A 19,655-nucleotide genomic window follows, 5' to 3' on the forward strand; every position below is an offset into this window, starting at 1 on the left:
ATTTATTTTGGTCTTTCAAAACAGGGTTTCTCAGTGGGGTGTGGTGGCATATGCCTTTAATCCCAGCACTTGGGAGGCAGAGGCAGGTGGATCACTGTGAGTTCGAGTCCAGCCTGGTCTACAAAGCTACTCCAGGACAACCAAGGCTAACACAGACCCTGTCTCGAAAAACCAAAAACAAAAAAACAAACACACACACACACACACACACACACACAAAAACAAAAAACAAAAAACAAAAAAACAAAAAACCAACAAAAAACCCAAACAAACAAAAAACAAAAAAAACCAGGGCTTCTCTGTATACCCTTGGCTGTACTGGACTTGCTTTGTAGACCAGCCTGGCCTTAAACGCACAGAGATCCGCCTACCTTTGCCACCCGAGTATTGGGGTTACAGGTGTGTGTCACCATGCCTGGCACCTAAGCTTATTTTAATAACTTTATTTATTTTGGGACAAGGTCTGAATATGTAGACCAGGCATGCCTTGAACCCACAGTGTTCTACCTCCCAAATACTGAGAATAAAGTAGTGTTCCATCATGTCCAGATATCTCAGTATATAAATTCTGTCAATTGGAGCTTTGTCATTCTATGTGAGATTTATGGAGTGTGTGTGTGTGTGTGTGTGTGTGTGTGTATGTCTGTGTACATGTGTGTGTGTCTGTGTGCATGTGTGTGTCTGTGTGTGTGTCTGTGTGTGTGTGTGTGTCTGTGTGTGTGTGTGTGTCTGTATGTGTGTGTGTGTGTGTATGTGTGTCTGTGTGTGTGTCTCTGTGTGTGTGTGTGTGTGTGTGTGTGTGTGTGTGTCTGTGTGTGTGTGTGTGTGTGTCTATGTATGAGCGTAAGGCTTCACGGATGCATGGTACGCATACTCCTTCTTCCCAACCAATCCCTACCTAATTCTTTTGCTTTGTTGGTTTGTTTTGGTGTGTGTGGGATGGCTGCTGAGTTTAATTAGCCACTTGAATGTACATAGGTATGGGTTATTTCCTGGAGTATAGATATTCCAGTGTTTAAACCATCGAAGAAAACAACTTTCCCCTACCCTAGGATACTAAGTATAGTGCATTAACATTTTGTTGTTGGTAGCCGGGCGTGGTGGCGCACGCCTTTAATCCCAGCACTTGGGAGGCAGAGGCACGTGGATCGCTGTGAGTTCGAGGCCAGCCTGGTCTACAAAGTGAGTCCAGGACAGTCAAGGCTACACAGAGAGACCTTGTCTCGAGAAACCAAAAAACCATTTTGTTGTTGTTGTTGTTTTGAGACAGGGTTTCTCTGTGTAGCCCTGGCTGTCCTGGAACTCACTTTGTAGACAAGGGTGGCCTCGAACTCAAAGATCCACCTGTCTCTGCCTCCCTAGGGCTGGGGTTAAAGGGGCGTGCCACCACGGCTGGCTCTTAAAATTCTTTTTTGAGTATATAATTTCTAAAGTTTTAATTTCTGTTTGTTGCTACAAATGGATTATAATTATATTAAAATTCAAATTGTACCAGGCCATAAATCCAAATTATTACCTGAAAAGTAATGAGACTGTTAGATGAAAATTATTTCCTCAAAGTTTATATGAATTGTTTAGGTGGTAGAATTAGAGTAAATAAGCCAGGCGTGGTGGTGCACGCCTTTAATCCCAGCACTCGGGAGGCAGAGGCAGGCGGATCGCTGTGAGTTCGAGGCCAGCCTGGTCTACAAAGTGAGTCCAGGACAGCCAAGGCTACACAGAGAAACCCTATCTCAAAAAACCAAAAAAAAAAAAAAAAAAAAAAAAAAAGAATTAGAGTAAATAGTTAGAAAGTCATGTGCCTTTGTTCCTTAAATGGTCTTTAATAAATTACAGTGTTTTGAATTTAAAATGTTGCTTGCTAGGCAAAGATTTTAATGGCTATTTTTAAATTAGACGTAATGGTTGGTTTCTGAAAACAGAAAATGCCAATGCTACTGAATGTTGTGTTATAATTCTATGCTGTTAGCATCACTAAACCTCTTTTTTTCACATCAGGTGAAAAGGATTCGATGATTTTTGACTGTACTGAGTGTTACGATCCAGTTACTAAACAGTGGACAATCGTGGCTTCCATGAACCACCCCCGCTGTGGCCTGGGCGTGTGCGTGTGTTACGGGGCTATCTATGCTCTGGGTAATTATGCTGTTTGATTTAAGAACAACTGATATTAATTAAATTCTTGGGATCTGACAACTTTAGAGATGGTTCTTACTGACGACATAAGATGTAGGGCTGGATGGAAGAGGCAGGGTGAATCTCTGGGCTGGTTCACACAGTAAGTTCCAGGACAGAAAGGACTGCATAGTAAGGCCTTGTTTTGGAAACAGACAAACACAAACAGTGTATCTTTTTAGCTGTAGAAATTCTTTTTTTTATTTTTTGAGTCTCATTTTGTAGCTACCTAAAAATGCTACCTTATCATCCCTGAGCTCGCCATCCTACTGCCTCTCCTTCCCGGTGCTTATAACTGTAAGTGTTGGCTGTGATAACGTGGGTGAAGAGAATATTTTTAACTCCAAAAATTGGAGAATGGGCCAGCACTCTGGAGGATTACTGCAAAAAGTTCTAGGCCAGCCTGGGATACACTAAAACCTTCTCTTAGAACATAAAACACCGGCCACGTGGTGGTGGCACACACACCTTTAATCCCAGCATTTGGGAGGAAGAGGAAGACAGATCTTTGTGAGTTCAAGGCCAGCCTGGTCTACAGATTGATTTTTTTTTTTTTTTTTTTTGAGACAGGGTTTTTCTGTGTAACAGCTCTGGCTGTCATGGCTGTCCTGGAACTCACAGAGATCCACCTGCCTCTGCCTCCCGAGTGCTGGGGTTGAAGGTGTGCCCCACCACCACCCAGCCACAGTGAATTCTAAGACAGCCAAGGCTACACAGAGAAACCCCGTCTCAAAAACAAAAACACCAGCACCTAATACTCAGTGATCATTGAAAAAGAAGAGATTGGAAAAATATAGGTCAGTCGGCTATGAGACTGCCTTCTAGGGAATGTCAGAAGATACCCCAGAAAGTCTTACCAACATGGCTGCCTATACATGAGCCGAACATGTTTAGGACAGCAGCAGTGGACATGCTAACATGGATGCAGGGAAGCCTAGAAGGCAACTGAGGAACAGTCTTCTCCAGGAAAAAGCACAGCAGTTGGTTATGTAATACCAACTGGTCAGCCCTGAACACATACCTACAAGTAACATAGAGATTGAACAGGTTGTACTTATTTAGGAATTTGTATACACAGGAATACATGTACATATATGTATGTAACAGTAATTAATGAAAAAAGAGGCCATGCATTTAAAGAGATCGAGGAATACACGCTAGAGTTTGAAGGAAGAAAAGAGAAGAGATGATGTAATTATGACCTCGGCTAATAAAATAAATAATAAAAACAATCCATAAACCAACTTAAGAAACAAAAAAAAGTATAATTGGACAGGAGGCAGAGGCAGGCAGATGTTTCCGAGTTCAAGGCCAGCCTGATCTGCATGGTGAGTGTCAGGGAAGCCATGGATTCACAGTGATACTGGTCTCAAACAAACAACCCTGGAGAATATTTTAAAAATGATACTTGAGGATGAGAAGCCTTTTTGAAATCCCTAAATTCATCCTAAATAGATAACGTACTGTGATTTGGCTTAGAATTTGCCTTGATAAGTTTGGAGGCGTGGGGTGTAGGAGGTAGAGGCAGGAGGATGCCTCTGAGTTCAAGGCCAGGTCTAATTAGTGAGACCTTGTCAAAAAAAGAAAAAAGAAAGAAAAAAGAAAAAAATATAGAAAAAAAAGGTTTGGGGTCAGTGTATTAGTGGTTTTTGTCTTTGTTTTTTAGGTTTTTCAAGACAAGATTTCTCTGTGTATCCTGTATAGACCAGACTTTCCTCACACTCAGAGATCTGCCTCCTGAGTACTGGGCTTAATGTCACGGGCCGCCACCACCTGACTGTTAGTGCACACCTTCAGTCCCAGCACTCTGGAGGCAGATGTGGACAAATTTCTGTGAGTTCCAGAATAGCCAGGGTTATGTTGTGCAACTATTCCAAAGACAAAAAATAAAAAAGGTTTAAGGAAAAATCATATTTCCCATACAATTTACTAATTGTTTCTATGTTTGTTTTATTCTGTAATGAATACATCTGAACTTTACTTATAATTATATTCTGAATTTTCATGTCAACTTGGACAGATCACCTCTCTGGTCCATGTGGACTTCTCTGTAGTATGAAATAGTTGAATTAGGTGGTTTGTAAAGCCTTTGTCATAAATAAGATTCCTTTGTCTCAGAAATGATTATTTTTTTGTTTTGTTTCAGGTGGGTGGGTTGGAGGTGAGATTGGCAACACCATTGAACGATTTGATCCTGATGAAAATACATGGGAAGTTGTTGGCAACATGGGAGTGTCACGGTACTACTTTGGATGCTGTGAAATACAAGGTAATGCTTTTATAAACTATTTTTTTCTGTTCAGTTATTAGCAATACAGTATTTATCATTTGCTATGTACATATGTATGTGTGTTTGCTTAGAATTGACCATCATTAGTATAATAATTTTGAAGATACAGAAGTTATGTTAAAAAGTAGTTTGGGGGTCTGGAGAGATAGCTCAGAGGTTAAGAGCACTGCCTGCTCTTCCAGAGGTCCTGAGTTCAATTCCCAGCAACCACATGGTGGCTCACAGCCATCTATAATGTGATCTGATGCCCTCTTCTGGCGGGCAGGTGTACATGCAGGCAGAGCACTGTATACATAATGATAAATAAATATTTAAAAGAGAAAAAGAAAACCAAACAACAACAAAAAAGATTTATTTTAAAAAAAAGTCGTCCTGGTCGACAAAGTGAGTCCAGGACAGCCAAGGCTACAGAGAGACCCTGTCTCGAAAAAAACCAAAAAAAAAAAAAAAAAAAGTCGTTTTTGGTGAGCTTGGTATGGTGGTGCATACCTTTAATTCCAGCACTCAGGAGGCAGAGTGTGGTTGTGTGTGTGTGTGTGTGTGTGTGTGTGTGTGTGTGTGTGTGTGTGTAAAGCTATTTATAAAACAGTTTGAAAGGTAGACAAGATGGCTCAGGAGGTAAAGGACTTTTGGTTTTTGTTTTCATCAGAAGTAGCTATTTATTTAAAATAAGTATTTGATGTGTCTTCTTCTATTATTGTTATTTTCTCTCACATCAATACCTAGGTTATTTTTCCACAAGTAGAGAAAGAGTATGAAACATTGTTTCTTAATTAACTTTTTAAATACGTCTCACTATGTAGCTCTAGCTGTTGTTCTGGAACCCACTAAGTAGACCAGGCTGGCCTTGAACGCAGAGAGACTGCACTGCCTCTGTCTCCTGTGCTGGGATCAAAGTCATGCGCCACCGTCGTTGGTCTATACCTGTTCAGTAGAAGCCGAGCATAACTCTCCTATTTTTCAGGTTCAATTTATATAGTTGGAGGAATCAACAACGAGGGACTAGAGCTTCGTTCTTTTGAAGTTTATGATCCACTTTCCAAGCGCTGGTCTCCACTTCCTCCCATGGGGACCAGAAGAGCATATCTTGGGGTGGCAGCACTCAATGACTGCATCTATTCCGTTGGGGGGTGGAACGAGACACAGGATGTTCTTCATACTGTAGAAAAGTACTCCTTTGAAGAGGTAGGTTGGATGACTTCAAATGTTTATTTATTTTATTTAATTAATTTATTTATTTAGGTTTTTTTGAGACGGGGTTTTCCTGTGTAGCCTTGGCTGTCCTGGACTCACTCTGTAGAACAGGCTGGCCTCGAACTCACAGTGATCCTCCTGCCTCTGCCTCCCAGAGTGCTGCGATTAAAGGCGTGCGCCACCACGCCTGGCTTCTCTCTCTTTTTAAAAAAAGAATCAACTTTAGGCATCACTACTTTTTTTTTTTTTTCGAGACAGGGTTTCTCTGTATAGGTCTGGCTGTCCTGGAACTCACTCTGTAGACCAGGCTGGTCTCCAACTCATAGAGATCCACCTGCCTCTGCCTCCCAAGTACTGGGATTAAAGGTGTGTGCCACCATGCCAGGCTTGGCATTACTATTTTGTTGTTGTTAATTGCTTTCTGTTTTCTATTGAATTATTTCTATTTTCATTGTTTTATTATGTATTTTGGTTTTTTGCCTTTTTCTAGTTCATTAAATTAGAAACTGAGATGACAGACTATAAATCTTTCTTTTCTTTTCTTTTTTAAAAAGGTTTTTGAGACAGGGTTTCTCTGTGCTATTTTCGATGTTCTGGACTCACTTTGCAGACCAGGCTGGCCTTGAAAACACAGTAATCCTCCTGCCTCTGTCTGGAATTAAAACTGCACCACCACTCCTGGCTCATTTTCTTATCTTTTATAACTATAAATGTTATTTTAAATTGTGGTGTGGGGTGGAGAGATTCCTTAGTGGTCAAGAACACTAGTTGTTCTTACAGGGGTAACCTAGGTTCAATTTCTAGCACTTGTGTGGTGGCTCCCACTGTCTGTAGGTCCGGCTTCAGGGCATCCAGCCTCTTCTTTTTGCTTTATTGGGCACACATGTGATGCAAGGCATACAAGAAGGCACAACAATACGCATAAAATTGTTTTTAAATTTATTCAATTTTTGTTGGGTTGTATGTGCTAGTGCTCTAAACACTGCTACATTGCCAGACCTGTAAATTTTCTTTAGCTACCACTTTAATTGCAAATATGCAATATTTGATTATGTTTTAATTTTTAAAATATTTTTTTAAAGATTTATTTATTATGTATACAATGTTCTGCCAGAAGAGGGCACCAGGTCTCATTATCAATAGTTGTGAACCACCATGTGGTTTCTGGGCATTGAACTCAGGACCTGTGGAAGAGCAGCCAGTGCTCTTAACCTTGGAGCCATCTTTCCAGCCCCTAAACCTTTATTTTTTATGTATGTGTACGTGTATGTATGTTGAGGCTGCATGAGTTTGCGTGTACCATATGAATGTAGATGCCTTTGGAGACCACTGAACAATGGATCCCTTAAAACTTCTGTTATAGACAGTTGCAGGGGGTCAAACGTGGGTACTAGGAATCAAAGCTTGGTCTTCTTTAAGAGTAGTGAGAATGACCTATCTTTTCAGGCCTTGCGGTATTCTAATTAATATTTACCTTAAAATAGTTTCTTTTTGCTTTGTTTTGTTTTCGAGACAGGGTTTCTCTGTGCAGCCTTGACTGCCCTGGACTTGTTTTGTAGATCAGGCTGTCCTTGAATTCACAGCGATCCACCTGCCTCTGCTCCCCAAGTGTTGGGATTAAAGGTGTGCGCCACCACCCCCACCCGGCTAACATAAAATATTTTCTAATTTCTCTAGTAATTTTTATTTGGACCAGTGTGTTGTTATAAATATCTCGTTAGTTTTGGAGTGTTAACTAATTAGTAGTTACCCACTCTTAGCCACTGTGAGTCTCTGGGTCCAATCCACAGCAATAACATGAAAACATATAAGTATATATTTGAATATATTACTTAATTTACCAATATGTGATTTTCCAGCTGTCTTTTTGTTTTTGTTTTTGTTTTTTTTCAAGACAGGGTTTCTCTGTATAACCTTGGCTGTCCTGGAATTGTTCCTTTAAACCTATCATTTTTATTTTTACCTCATTTGTATGCATGTTTTGCCTGCATGCATGTCTTGCACCACATGTATACACTGCCTGCAGAGTGCAGAAGAGGGTGTTAGGTTTTCTGGAACTAGAGTAGCAGACAGTTGTTAGCCACCATGTAGGTGCTGGGGACTGAGCCTCCGTCCTCTGCAAGGCTAACCAGTGCCTTAAACCTCTCTCCAGCCCATCTACAGGCCTTCTAGGTCATCACCTGATCAAAATTTATAGTCAGATGGTTTAACTATTATTTCTCTCTGTTTTGTCATGCCTACCCAAACATTGAGAATGTTTTATATATTTACTTAATTGGGTTGTCCGAATTTAAATATGTAAAGTCTAGGATATATGATTTCTCCGAGATTTTATTATCATTTTATGATACCACTCATGTTAATTCTTTTCTCACTTTTCTAGGAAAAGTGGGTTGAAGTTGCTCCAATGAAAGTGCCCAGAGCAGGCATGTCTGTGGCAGCAGTCAACGGCCTCCTGTATGTTTCCGGAGGCCGATCTTTCAGCCACGATTTCTTGGCCCCGGGTACCTTGGACTCAGTTGAAGTTTACAACCCTCATTCTGATACTTGGACGGAAATTGGTAATATGATCACTAGTCGTTGTGATGGGGGTGTTGCTGTCCTATGACGCAGAAAGCACAAAAGCACAAGGGACATTTTGAAAACGTAGGTTCTGACCTTTTGTAGATCAAACATATATTTGTGATTTGACCCTCTAATTATTTCGAATATTCCATGTATCGAATAGGTAGATGAGTGACGAGTGATTTTACTTTTTCTTTCTTTCTTTCTTCTTTTTTGTTTTGTTTTTTTGAGACAGGGTTTCTCTGTGTAGCCTTGGCTGTCCTCGACTCACTCTGTAGACCAGGCTGGCCTCGAACTCACAGCGATCCGCCTGCCTCTGCCTCCCGAGTGCTGGGATTAAAGGTGTGCGCCACCACCGCCCAGCCTAGGTGATTTTTCTAAAAATTTGAGTTAGAATGGATATGGAATATATCTTAAATTAATAGATTCATACAAAGTTTGTAAAGCTTAGCAACAATAGAAACAGTATTTATGCCTTAAGGTTATTCAGTTCTCAATAGATTGTTAATTGTAAAACCTGATTCTCCAGTGCAAGTCAAGTTGTAACAAAGCCTGTATAATGTAAGGATAATCTCCATGAGATAGTTTAAACATTTCTATAATACACGATTTGGTCCAGAACGTAGTTTCTATGGTATCATTTAACCTACAGAGAAAAGCCAGTGAAACTGTCCCTCAGTGGCAGGGGTTTTCACTACCCCCGCATATTTTATTGATAGCAGAATATTGCAAAGGGCATATAGTAAATATCTAGGTTTTTGTCTGTTTTTAAATTTGAGTGTTCTGCCTGCATATACACCTGCAGGCCAGAAGAGGGCATCAGACCCCTTTATAGATTGTTATGAGCCACCACGTGGTTGCTGAGAATTGAACCCAGGACCTGTGGAAGAGCAGCCAGTGCTCTTAACCTCTGAGCATCTAACCAGCCTTTTTATTTTCTGAGATGGGGTCTCTCTCTATGCAGCTCTGACTGTTGTGGAACTTTCTATGTAGACCAAGCTGGCCTGAAACTCAGAGAGATCTGTCTGCCCTTGCTTCCCGAGTACTGGGATTAAAGGCCCGCGTCACTATGCCCAGCAGTATCTAGCTAATGAGAGAGGTAAGCTTGCGCTTTCGAGAGTCTAAGAGAATATTTTGTTTTGAATATGAGAATGCAAGAAAGGAATTGATAGGTTCTTGGTGAAAGTTCTTTTTTTAAAAGTTTACTTACTTTTATTTACATGGATGTGTATGTGTGTGTGTGTATGTGCATGTATGTGTCCCATGTGTATGCAGATGCCTGCTGAGGCCAGAAGAAGGTGTAATATTCCCTGAAACTGGAGTGACAGGTGCTGTGAGCTGCCTGATACTGTGCTGGGAGCTGAACCTCAGGTCCTTAGAAAGAATGCCAAGTGCTCTTAACGTCTGAGCCATCTCTCTAGTCCCTCTGATGACAGTTTTTTAAAAAAAATGTGTGTGTGTGTGTGTGTGTGTGTATGTGTGTGTTACCTGCAGTTTTGTCTGGGATCTGGCATTACAGCTGGTTTTGAACTGCCATGGGAGTGTGGAGTCTTCTGGAAGAGCAGCCAGCACTCCTAACCGCTGACCGATCTCTCCAGCCCCTCAATGACAGTTCTTGATTGAAATAGTATGTAATCCCAGCACTCGGGAGGCAGAGGCAGGCGGATCGCTGTGAGTTCGAGGCCAGCCTGGTCTACAAAGTGAGTCCAGGACAGCCAGGGCTACACAGAGAAACCCTGTCTCAAAAAAAAAAAAAAAAAAAAGAAAAGAAAAGAAAAGAAACAGTATGTAATGAGAGTCTTCTTTATTTTCTACATAGTCACCAGAATTAGCTGTTTAGCTTTAGGAAGAACAACTTTTGTTAGATTATCAAGCTTTGTTTAGTTTACCTGGACTTGGGTAAGCCTATGTAATAGCTTAGTATAACACTACTGCCTGCCTTGGAAAAGGCTGAAGTGAAGTTACAACTTTCGCTTTGTTGTTGTTGTGGTTTTGATTGTTTTTGTTTTTGAGAGCCTCAGTATATAGCAGGTTATCTTTGACCTCTCAACAGTCTTCCCACTTGAGCCTTCCAAGTGCTGGAATAACAGGCATGAGCCACCGTACTTGGCCCTGTGGGTATAGTTTTGATCCTTAGTCTGAAATCACAGTTTTTGAATGCTGACATCCAATACAAAAAATAAAAAATAAAAATAAAAAGTTTGACATTTTGGGTAATTTTGGGTTTCTGATGTTAGGGCTAGGGTTGCTCAGCTGATGAATGCTCCAGAACTCTTCTAAATTCTGGTGGACTCTGAATCCAAACACTTCTAGTCCCAAGCATTTCAGATCTTTATCAAGGATTTAACTTGTACATGTGACTTTTTTTTTTATAGACAAAAATTGTGAGTTGTAACTCCCTTGGATCTAAAACTGCTTCTAAAGCTTGTTTTCACTGACAATCATTATAAACAGTTGCCCTGTGATAGCTCTGAAGTTTATGATCACTGTTTTGCTTTTGCTAGTTAGAGCCACATCATTGAGGTTTTGCATATTTTAGGTTTAACTGGCTGCCTCAAGGTTATGATCTCTCTCTCTCTCTCTCTCTCTCTCTCTCTCTCTCTCTCCCTCTTTCTCTCCCTCTCCCTCTTTCTCTCCCTCTTTCTCTCCCTCTCTCTCTCCCTCTCTCCCTTCCCTTCTCTCTCTGGTTTTTCGAGACAGTGTTTCTCTGTGTAACCTTGGCTGTCCTGGACTCACTTTGTAGACCAGGCTGGCCTCGAACTCACGTCGATCCACCTCCCTCTGCCTCCTGAGTGCTGGGATTAAAGGTGTGCGCCACCACCGCCTGGCTGATTTCTCTTTTTTTTAAACTAAGGTCTTTCAGTGTATTGTTAGAAGCAGCAACACCTTAATTAGGTAGAAAATCTTTGATCAGCGTGAAACATTAGTCATACAGCACAGACAGAAAGCTGTGTATCCTTCTATACAATATCCTGAAAGTCTAAATGTTATAGTTAGGAGAAATCTAATGTCAAGACATTCAGTATTTGGATAGGTATGATTAATTCAGAAGCCCCCTGAAAAGTTAACTATCTCTGTATTATTTCTCAAGTGATAACATTGTTTTTGAAAGAATGTTCTAATAAAGTTCTATTTTTCCTTTTCTTTGAATTTGAATTCTTTTCTTTGAATTACCAAACCATAATAGGATTACCCTGGTTTTGTTTTTAACTTTAGAAATGTACACATTTGCTTATATAATCAGAGAACTTAAAGTGATTTTTCTCCAAAATGTTTGGCAGTTTCAGTATGCTTTTAAATACTCTGTCCATTTTATATGTAGTGGCAGATACCTGTTGTAACATGGGTACCAATTATAATGGGACCTTCTTTGGATCACCAGTTCCCAAAAATGAGGTCACTGGCCACTGCTCCGTAGGAACAAGGGAACAGAAGCTATGAACTAAAGGTTCAGTGGCCCATGAGTACAAACAGAAATGACCTTCTGGGATCAGCTCTAGGGAGGCTGACCAACTTTATTCGGAGTGAACAGGGTTATGTAGACATTGGAGAGGAGGTGGGATGTCCAGAGTGGCCAGATGTCACTGGCTGAAGGGCTAAGGTACTGAGATGCCTCATTAACATGGAGAGAGAGTACAGGAATTCCAGGTGCTTGTTGAACAGGCTCTCTCTCTACACACACACACACACACACACACACACACACACACACACACACACACACACACACACGAGCACATGGCTTCTCTCTGTAGCCTTGGCTGTCCTGGAACTTGCTCTGTAGCCTTGGCTGTCCTGGAACTCACGGAGATCCACCTACCCCTGCCTCCTGAGTGCTGGGATTACAGGTATTGAACAGGTTCTTATCAGGAGAAAGGGAGTTAGACCTGTGATTTCCCTAAGGCTTTCCAGGCAGAGAAGAGGAAGCCTCTTTGGCAAAGGGAGTCCCCATTTAGCACTGACCTCAGGGCTTTCTGGTAATGGCACACTATGACCAGAGAAGCAGGGTTTCCCAACAGACCCACATAGGATAGACTTTACTACAGTGTGTTAACCTTGAGCAAGTGGGGAAAAATTAATACATATGCACCAGTATTACTATTTATTTATGTTCTATACCAACTTACCATGTAAATACACTTTCCCAAAGTTGATGCACACCTTTAATCCCAGCACTCGGTAGGCAGGGGCAGGTGGATCATTGTGAGTTCCAGGCCAGCCTGGTCTATAAAGCGAGTCCAGGACAACCAAGGCTACACAGAGAAACCCTGTCTCGAAAAAACCAAATCAAAACAAAGGTTCAAATGTGTATGTATGTATGTATGTATATACATCTATATCTATATATGACCAATAATAGTATCAGTAGCAACAATGTCTTTTCTTGGCTCCACTGTCACCTGAATAAAATATAGAGACATACTACATGTTCCATTAAAAATCCCAGAGAACAGCTGGGCGGTGGTAGCACACGCCTTTAATCCCAGCACTCGGGAGGCAGGGGCAGGAGGATCTCTGTGAGTTCGAGGCCAGCCTGGGCTACAGAGCCTGAGTTCCAGGACAGCCAGAGCTGTTACACAGAGAAACCCTGTCTCGAAAAACAAACAAATCCCAGAGAACATCAAAGTTCTGTTACTGTTACACCTGTTACATTTTTATTAGTTTTTAAATCAACAGCTGGAATAGGTTCTAGCATAACATTAAAAGCATCTCTCAAAAGCAGTCACTGTAATGATAGATATCTTCATAGAAGGAATGAATAGACTATATGTCTGTGATTACATATATAACTTATGTAACAGTTGTAAACGTGACTACTTAAAATCATCAGAGGTAAAATTCCTTTTTTTTTCCCATTTAAGATTTATTTATTGCTCTCTGCTCCCCCTACCCCAGGGTACTCCTTCCCCCTCTTCTTCTCTCCCCATGCTCATTTAATTAAAAAACTCTATAACATTAAAAAAAAGATTTATTTATTATGTATACAGTGCTCTGCCTGCATGTATACCTACATGACGAGGGCATCAGATCACATTACAGATGGTTGTGAGCCACCATGTGGTTGCTGGGAACTGAACTCAGGACCTCTGGAAGGGCAGTCAGTGCTCTTTGCCTTTGAATTCTCTCTCCAGCCCCTATTAAAACATTCAAAGTGACATAATTCCCTCTGATCTTCCTGACTTGACCTCCCAAGGGCTAGGATTCAACATTTGTGTTACCACTCCCAGTCAGTGGGGGTACTAGGGACCAAACTGAGGGCTCTGTGCATGATAAGCGAGTTTTTGTTTTTGAGACAGGTTTCTCTGTGTGGCCTTGACCTAAGAGATCCACCTGCCTCTGCCTCCCTGAGTGCTGGGATTACAGGCCTGGGCCACTGCACTCAGCCCCAGACTAAGCTTTCATCCTCAACTCCAAGTGTCAGGCCAGGGATGTGTTGCTCAGTAGCTTGTATAGAATGCATGAGGCACTAGGTTCAATTCCAAAGCAATGCTTTGCCATTGTTTTACTTATTTGAGAGAGTAGTACTGGCAGTGCTGGACTTGCTAAGTAGATCAGGCTGATCTACGTAATCCACCAGACCTGGTCATGTTTTAACATTTACAACATTTTACTTTTATGTTTATGGGTGTTTTGCCTTCGTGTATGTCTGTGTACCACATATGTGCCTTATGCCTAAGGAGGCTGCATTCAAACCCCTGAAACTGTAGTCATACTTGTTAGTTCAGGGTAGGTACTGGCAATTGAACACAGGTTCTGTAACAAGGGAGTGCTCCTGAACACTAGCTATTCCTCTAGCCTTTTTGCTATTATTTTAAAAGCTTCTGTAGGCTAAGTGTGTTCAGAAACACCAAACAAAAGTTATAAAAACTTGACAGAAATACCTATATTTTCAAGGTGTTGTGTACTTCCTAGTGAAATAGGATTCTTTTCACGTAATATGACTTCATGATGCTAGACTCTAGTAGGATTTTTTTTATCTTGTCTTTTACTATTCTCAATATAATCAAAACACTAAAATGTGTTTTTTTGTTGTTGTTGCTGTTGTATATTTGTATGTTTTGGTTTTTTGAGACAGGGTTTCCCTGTGTAGCCTTGGCTGTCCTGGACTCAATTTGAATACCAGGCTGGCCTCGAACTCATAGTGATACACCTGCCTCTGCATCCCTGAGTGCTGGGATTAAAGGCGTGCGCCACCACACCCGGCTAAACACTAAAATGTTTAAGTACATAACTATACAATTCACAAAAAGATGATGTAAAATAACCTTATATGAAACAATAAGGACTTAGATTTATTTTATTTTATTTTTTTATTTTTATTTTTTGAGACAGGGTTTCTCTGTGTACCCTTGGCTGTCCTAGACTTGCTTTGTAGACCAGGCTGGCCTCAAATTTACAGAGATCTGCCTGCCTCTGCCTCCTGGAGTGCTGGGATTACAGGCATGTACCACCACAACCAGCTTAGAATTTTTTTTCAAGATGAATTACTAAGAAATAATTTTTACAATTCCAGCACTCAGGAGCCAGAGGGAGGTAGATGTCTGTAACTTTTTCTTTCTTTTGCTTTTGTTTTTTGTGTTTGGTTTTTCAAGAAAGGCTTTCTCTGTGTAGCCCTGCTGTTCTGGAACTCCATCTGTAGCCCAAGCTGACTTTAAACTCAGAGATCCACATGCTTCTGCTCCCTAAGTGTTGGGATAAAAGTAATGTACCACCACCATCTGGCTAAAAAAATAATTTTTAGAAATGAAAAAAAAATCTAGTTATGAAGATTAAATTCCTGCCAGTGGAAGTAAAAAAAAAAAAAAAAGAGCCAAACAAGAGGAACAAAAATGTGATATTAGGGCCGGGCGTGGTGGCGCATGCCTTTAATCCCCATACTCAGGAGGTAGAGGCAGATGGATCGCAGTGAGTTCAAGGCCAGCCTGGTCTACAAAGCGAGCCCAGGATAGCTAAGACTACATAGAGAGACCCTGTCTCGAAAAACAAAAACAAAAACAAAAAAAAGCGTGATACTAAAATGCAACTTAACAGGCTAGAGACAGAGGACTCAGTGGTCCATGCATTGGTGCAGAGCTGAGTTTAGTTCCCGGCCCAGACCCTGGGCAGCTCAGAACACCTGCAGCTCTAGCTCCGGGAGCTCCACACCCTCTTCTTGCCTCCACACACCGCACTCTGTGCACGTCTTTCCCGCAACATAACAACAATCTTTTTATCTTTAAAACAAAAGCAAGTTTACAAGATTTATAGCCAATATGTAAATAATACCAAGCAGTTTTATATTTCTACTTGACTAAGTCTCTTGGGCCCTTTTTCTGGATAAATATTTGTCAATGTTAAAGTGACTACAAATGAGGCAAAAGCTACTAAAGTACTTATGATCCTTAAGGCTCTGAACCAGTTAGGATATTGTGGCAAGAGGAAGAGTTCATTGTGTAAAGCTATCCCTAAGCCTAGTATCACTGTGACTATGGCTTCATTGAGTCTCTCAGAAAATAAGATGGCTACCCACGAAAACAGAACAGGACTCATACTAGTAGCTAAATTCATGTAGTCTGGTTTGGCTGGACTGCTTTCTGGCAGAGCAAAGCCCCATCTGACCCCTCCCAAGAAAGCTAGGAAACTGGCTCCGTAAGCCATCTGCGCATAAGCTAGTATAGGGATATAAGACTTTGTAGTCACCATGATGAGTGGTGGGCCAACAAAGGGCAGCAACCCCCCCAGAGTGACATATAAGGCTGGCTTCGGGCTGTCAGGTAGGTAAGTCATGGCGTTTGGTTTCCGGGAGGGAAGGGCTGCCTCCTCCTGCTTCTTTTTAAAGTTGCACGGTGATGTGTGATAGCACTGTATCTTCCTCATACACACTTGAAATGATGTGGACAGCCAAGTCCTTGGAGGCAAAGGGAAAAGGTTCTGCGGAAGCGATGTCTTGGGAGAAAGTGTATCTATTCTGCTGGCTCTGAGTCTCACTGGAAAAGGGCACTGCAGCATCTGTCAGGGACACAGAACCAGGAGACAAAGTTTAAAAATAAGAACATATGGTGCACTGACATACGTGCAGGCAAAACCACATATACATAAAATATTTTGGAGCTGAAGAGACAGCGGAGTGATCAAGGCCACTGGCTGTTCTTTCAGAGGATGCAGGTTTGATTCCCCCCTGCCCCCCCCCACACACACTGGCTTATAACTGGCTTTATTTCCAGTTCCACAAAGAGCTTACACTTTCTTCTAAACCCCACACACACTGCCTGCAGGTGGCGCACACACACGTAGGCAGACAAAACACCCACACAAATAAGAAATAAACCTAAAAAAGTTATTTTGAAATTAAAAAGGAATATGGCTGTTTAAGAGTCATGGTGAGCCCTTAAAACATGCTGGGAACGGTCCCATGTTGGCCTTTACTCCTTTGGTACCCGGTGAGAATGATTTTCCTTCGGCTCCCTACATGGCCTTCATTTCTGACCCTTCTATTTATGTTGTACAGTCCCGTCTATTACTTAACGGCAGGGCTTGTTCTCACTTAAGTGTGTGTGGGTGCTCTCAGGGTGCTTCAAGTCCTCTGAAGCTGGAGTAAGTGGTTGTGAGCTCCCAAACATGGGTGCTGGGATCAAACCGAGGCCTCAGCAAGGCATGCAGTCTCAACAAGGCTGAGCTCTCTCTCCTGGGCCTCTCTCGTCTTCATAGTCCCTGCTCTCTTTCCCTCATGTATAGTGCTCCACAGCAGTTACTACTCGACACAGTAAACATTCTACTTTTTTTATTTATTTGGTTTTTTGGGGCAGGGTTTCTCTGTGTAGCCTTGGCTGTCCTGGGTCTACTTATTTATAATTTACCCACTGTTCTTCTTCACTTGAATACATGACTCGCCGTGTGTATATGAAACGGCTACCGCTGTAGGCAGAGGGTTACTGACAGAGAGGACTCAACTAACCTTTGAGGCCGCTCCAGAGGATTTCCGGATGAAGTGAAGCATACTGGTCTCTACTCCGTTTTGTTCACGGAGACGCAACTCTGATTCATATATTTTAAGACCTAACTGTGGTGGCTGAATTTGAAGCAAAGGTGCTATACAGAAAAGAAGAGATCGCTTAATTCTCATTTTATATATGCATTTTACAAAAGTAATAGACTCATGAGAACCTCTTCGATGAAACATGATTTATCTTAAAAATAATTTACCCCCCCAAAGAGTAACACCTGTTTGGTTTAACAACAGAGCAATGCACAGAAACATCTGTACTTAGCAAACATCTCTCATCCTTTCCCCCCCCCCCCAACACAGGGTTCTCTGTGTCTCCTTGGTTGCCCTGGACTCAATTTGTACACCAGGCTGGCCTCAGACTCACATCGATCTTCCTGCCTCTGCCTCCCAGGTGCTGGGATGAAAGGCGTGTGCCCGGCTTCTACCGCACATGTTTAGGCACTAGTTTTCCAATCAATCAATCAATGAGATGGTCATACCTTTGGTTCCCAGTATCTACTATCCTCTTTAGTTATTGTCTACTTCGGGGCTTAGTAATTTTTATTTTTATTTTTATTTATTTATTTTTATTTTTATTATTTTTTGTTTGTTTGTTTTTCGAGACAGGGTCTTTCTGTGTAGCCTTGGCCGACCTGGACTCACTTTGTAGACCAGGCTGGCCTTGAACTCACAGCGATCCGCCTGCCTCTGCCTCCCGAGTGCTGGGATTAAAGGCGTGCGCCACCACGCCGGGCAGTAATTTTTACACTTGATGACAGCAGCCACCGAGACAGCCTTGTGTGTGTGTGTGTGTGTGTGTGTGTGTGTGTGTGTGTGTGTGTGTGTGAACCAGGCAACGTAACGGTATGTCCTCCATATAATAATTCTCCATCTTTTGCAACTCTGTGTAACTTGTTGCACATGTTTCGTCTGTGGGAGTATTTAAAAGAAAGTGATCCACGGGAGCCCTGAGACTGAGGGTGATGCGGAAACAAGGGGCCGAAAGCCCACGGTCAATCCCCCCAATCTATGTGAAAAGGCTCAAATATTTTCATTTCACCAACTCAACAACCACACACTGGGAAACCTGAAGCCGACATTTTAGATAGGAGCGGAATTTAGGCGCAAGGGTCCTTGAGACGCCGGAGCTGACGATACGCCTCCTACTTACCAGCCCTTAGCGATCCCCACCACTTCCTTCCCAAAATGTACCCTTAACAGCCCCGACACGTACTTACCACCATCACGCCGCGGAAAAGCTGAACGACAACTTCAACCAGAAACACAGAAACAGCACTTCCGGCAACTGGACCCACGTAATCCCCCACTTCCTGAGAACCGAAAAATGAGTCCGGGTGGGAACTTACAGTAGCAAGTTCCGACTCTCCTCTTTCTGTTTTTGGGCACTTCCGCCCCTCAGTTATTTTTATATTATTTTTATGTGTGTCTTCATACAGTTGCGTGCATGTGCCCACTGAGGTCAGAGGCCTGGATCTCCCCTCAGTATAGGCGCTGGGAGCTAAACTGGGGTTCTCTGTAAAAGCAGTAAGCGCCTTTAACCACAGAACCACCTCTGCAGCCCTGGTGGCTAGTCTAAAATATCAATTCTAATTGAAGTCGGCTTTAAGGTATCTCTCTAGTCTCTATTCCAGGATTCCTAACCAGCAGAATATATAGTTCAGGAAGGTAGAGTACAATTTCTGAAACAATCCTACTAATGGTAGTGTAATAAGCTAGGAAAGTTGTAGCTAGACCAATGTTATTTGGCCGCATTAGTCTACGTAACTTTTTTTTTTTTTAAGACAAGATCTCATTCTATACTGCTGGCCTGCAATTCGTAACTTCGCAAAACAACAGGACTGAGTCGCGTGGACACATCTTTCTCCCACTTGAATCCTTTATTAATACTACTGGGCGGGAATGGAGGGATAATTCTGTTTTTACTTCCAGTCTATTACCTAGAAATTACATTGAGAAAATACAGAACCCCAGGAGCAAAATTTACAATTCTGCGAATCAAGGTGTGGCGTTAAGGACCTTGGGCTTGGAGGTCATTCAGGAAACCACACCATTCTGCGAGTCAGTGTTTACGTTTTCCTACTCCCACCCCACCCTTCGTCTGCCGTCCGCTTGCCAAAAGAACAGGCACCGAGCAACTTCAGTGTCTACCAGCAAGAAGCCGAAGACTAACAGGAGAGCTCATTTACGTAGGGGCCATCTCTAGCCAGTTCCTCCTCGTTAGGTAGTAAAACTCGAAGAAGCGTTCGCTTCTGGAACACGCGGCTCGCCGCCACCAAGCTTTCACTTTTCCTCACTTCCCTGGTGCGGCTGTACCGCCCCTTCCTGTCACGCAATACCCAATGGACTGCAGATAGACTCCTTGGAAATCTTTGAACCTGAAATCCACCCTGCAACCCGGGGCGGCGCCCTGACGCCTCTGATGCCCAAGAAAACTACAACTCCCGG

General features: G+C 42.2%; 2 protein-coding genes across 5 annotated transcripts in view; one reads left to right on the plus strand and one right to left on the minus strand.

Annotated features, from left to right (window-relative positions):
• Positions 1-11,374, plus strand: part of IPP (intracisternal A particle-promoted polypeptide) — a 33,793-nt gene extending 22,419 nt beyond the window's left edge. For all 3 annotated transcript variants that reach the window (XM_084786569.1, XM_084786568.1, XM_084786570.1), the window contains exons 6-9: positions 1,999-2,136; positions 4,322-4,444; positions 5,430-5,650; positions 8,043-11,374. In XM_084786569.1, coding sequence (XP_084642695.1) covers positions 1,999-2,136; positions 4,322-4,444; positions 5,430-5,650; positions 8,043-8,267 — 707 coding nt within the window. In that variant the 3' untranslated portion in view covers positions 8,268-11,374. The remainder of the gene's footprint in view (positions 1-1,998; positions 2,137-4,321; positions 4,445-5,429; positions 5,651-8,042) is intronic.
• Positions 11,375-13,175: 1,801 nt separating this feature from the next.
• Positions 13,176-19,558, minus strand: TMEM69 (transmembrane protein 69). 2 transcript variants are annotated; one of them, XM_084786661.1, is made up of 3 exons: positions 18,428-19,558; positions 17,160-17,293; positions 13,176-16,213 (listed from the first exon to the last, which is right to left on the minus strand). In XM_084786661.1, the coding sequence occupies exons 2-3, from the start codon at positions 17,199-17,201 to the stop codon at positions 15,500-15,502; spliced, it is 756 nt and encodes a 251-aa protein (XP_084642787.1). In that variant the 5' UTR covers positions 17,202-17,293; positions 18,428-19,558; the 3' UTR covers positions 13,176-15,499. The 2 variants fall into 2 exon arrangements, with proteins under 2 accessions (XP_084642787.1, XP_084642788.1); XM_084786662.1 differs by lacking the exon at positions 17,160-17,293.
• Between the last annotated feature and the right edge of the window lie 97 nt (positions 19,559-19,655).

The sequence above is a fragment of the Acomys minous genome (assembly GCF_964271855.1).
Source record: "Acomys minous genome assembly, chromosome: 6".
Classification (NCBI taxonomy): domain Eukaryota; kingdom Metazoa; phylum Chordata; class Mammalia; order Rodentia; family Muridae; genus Acomys; species Acomys minous.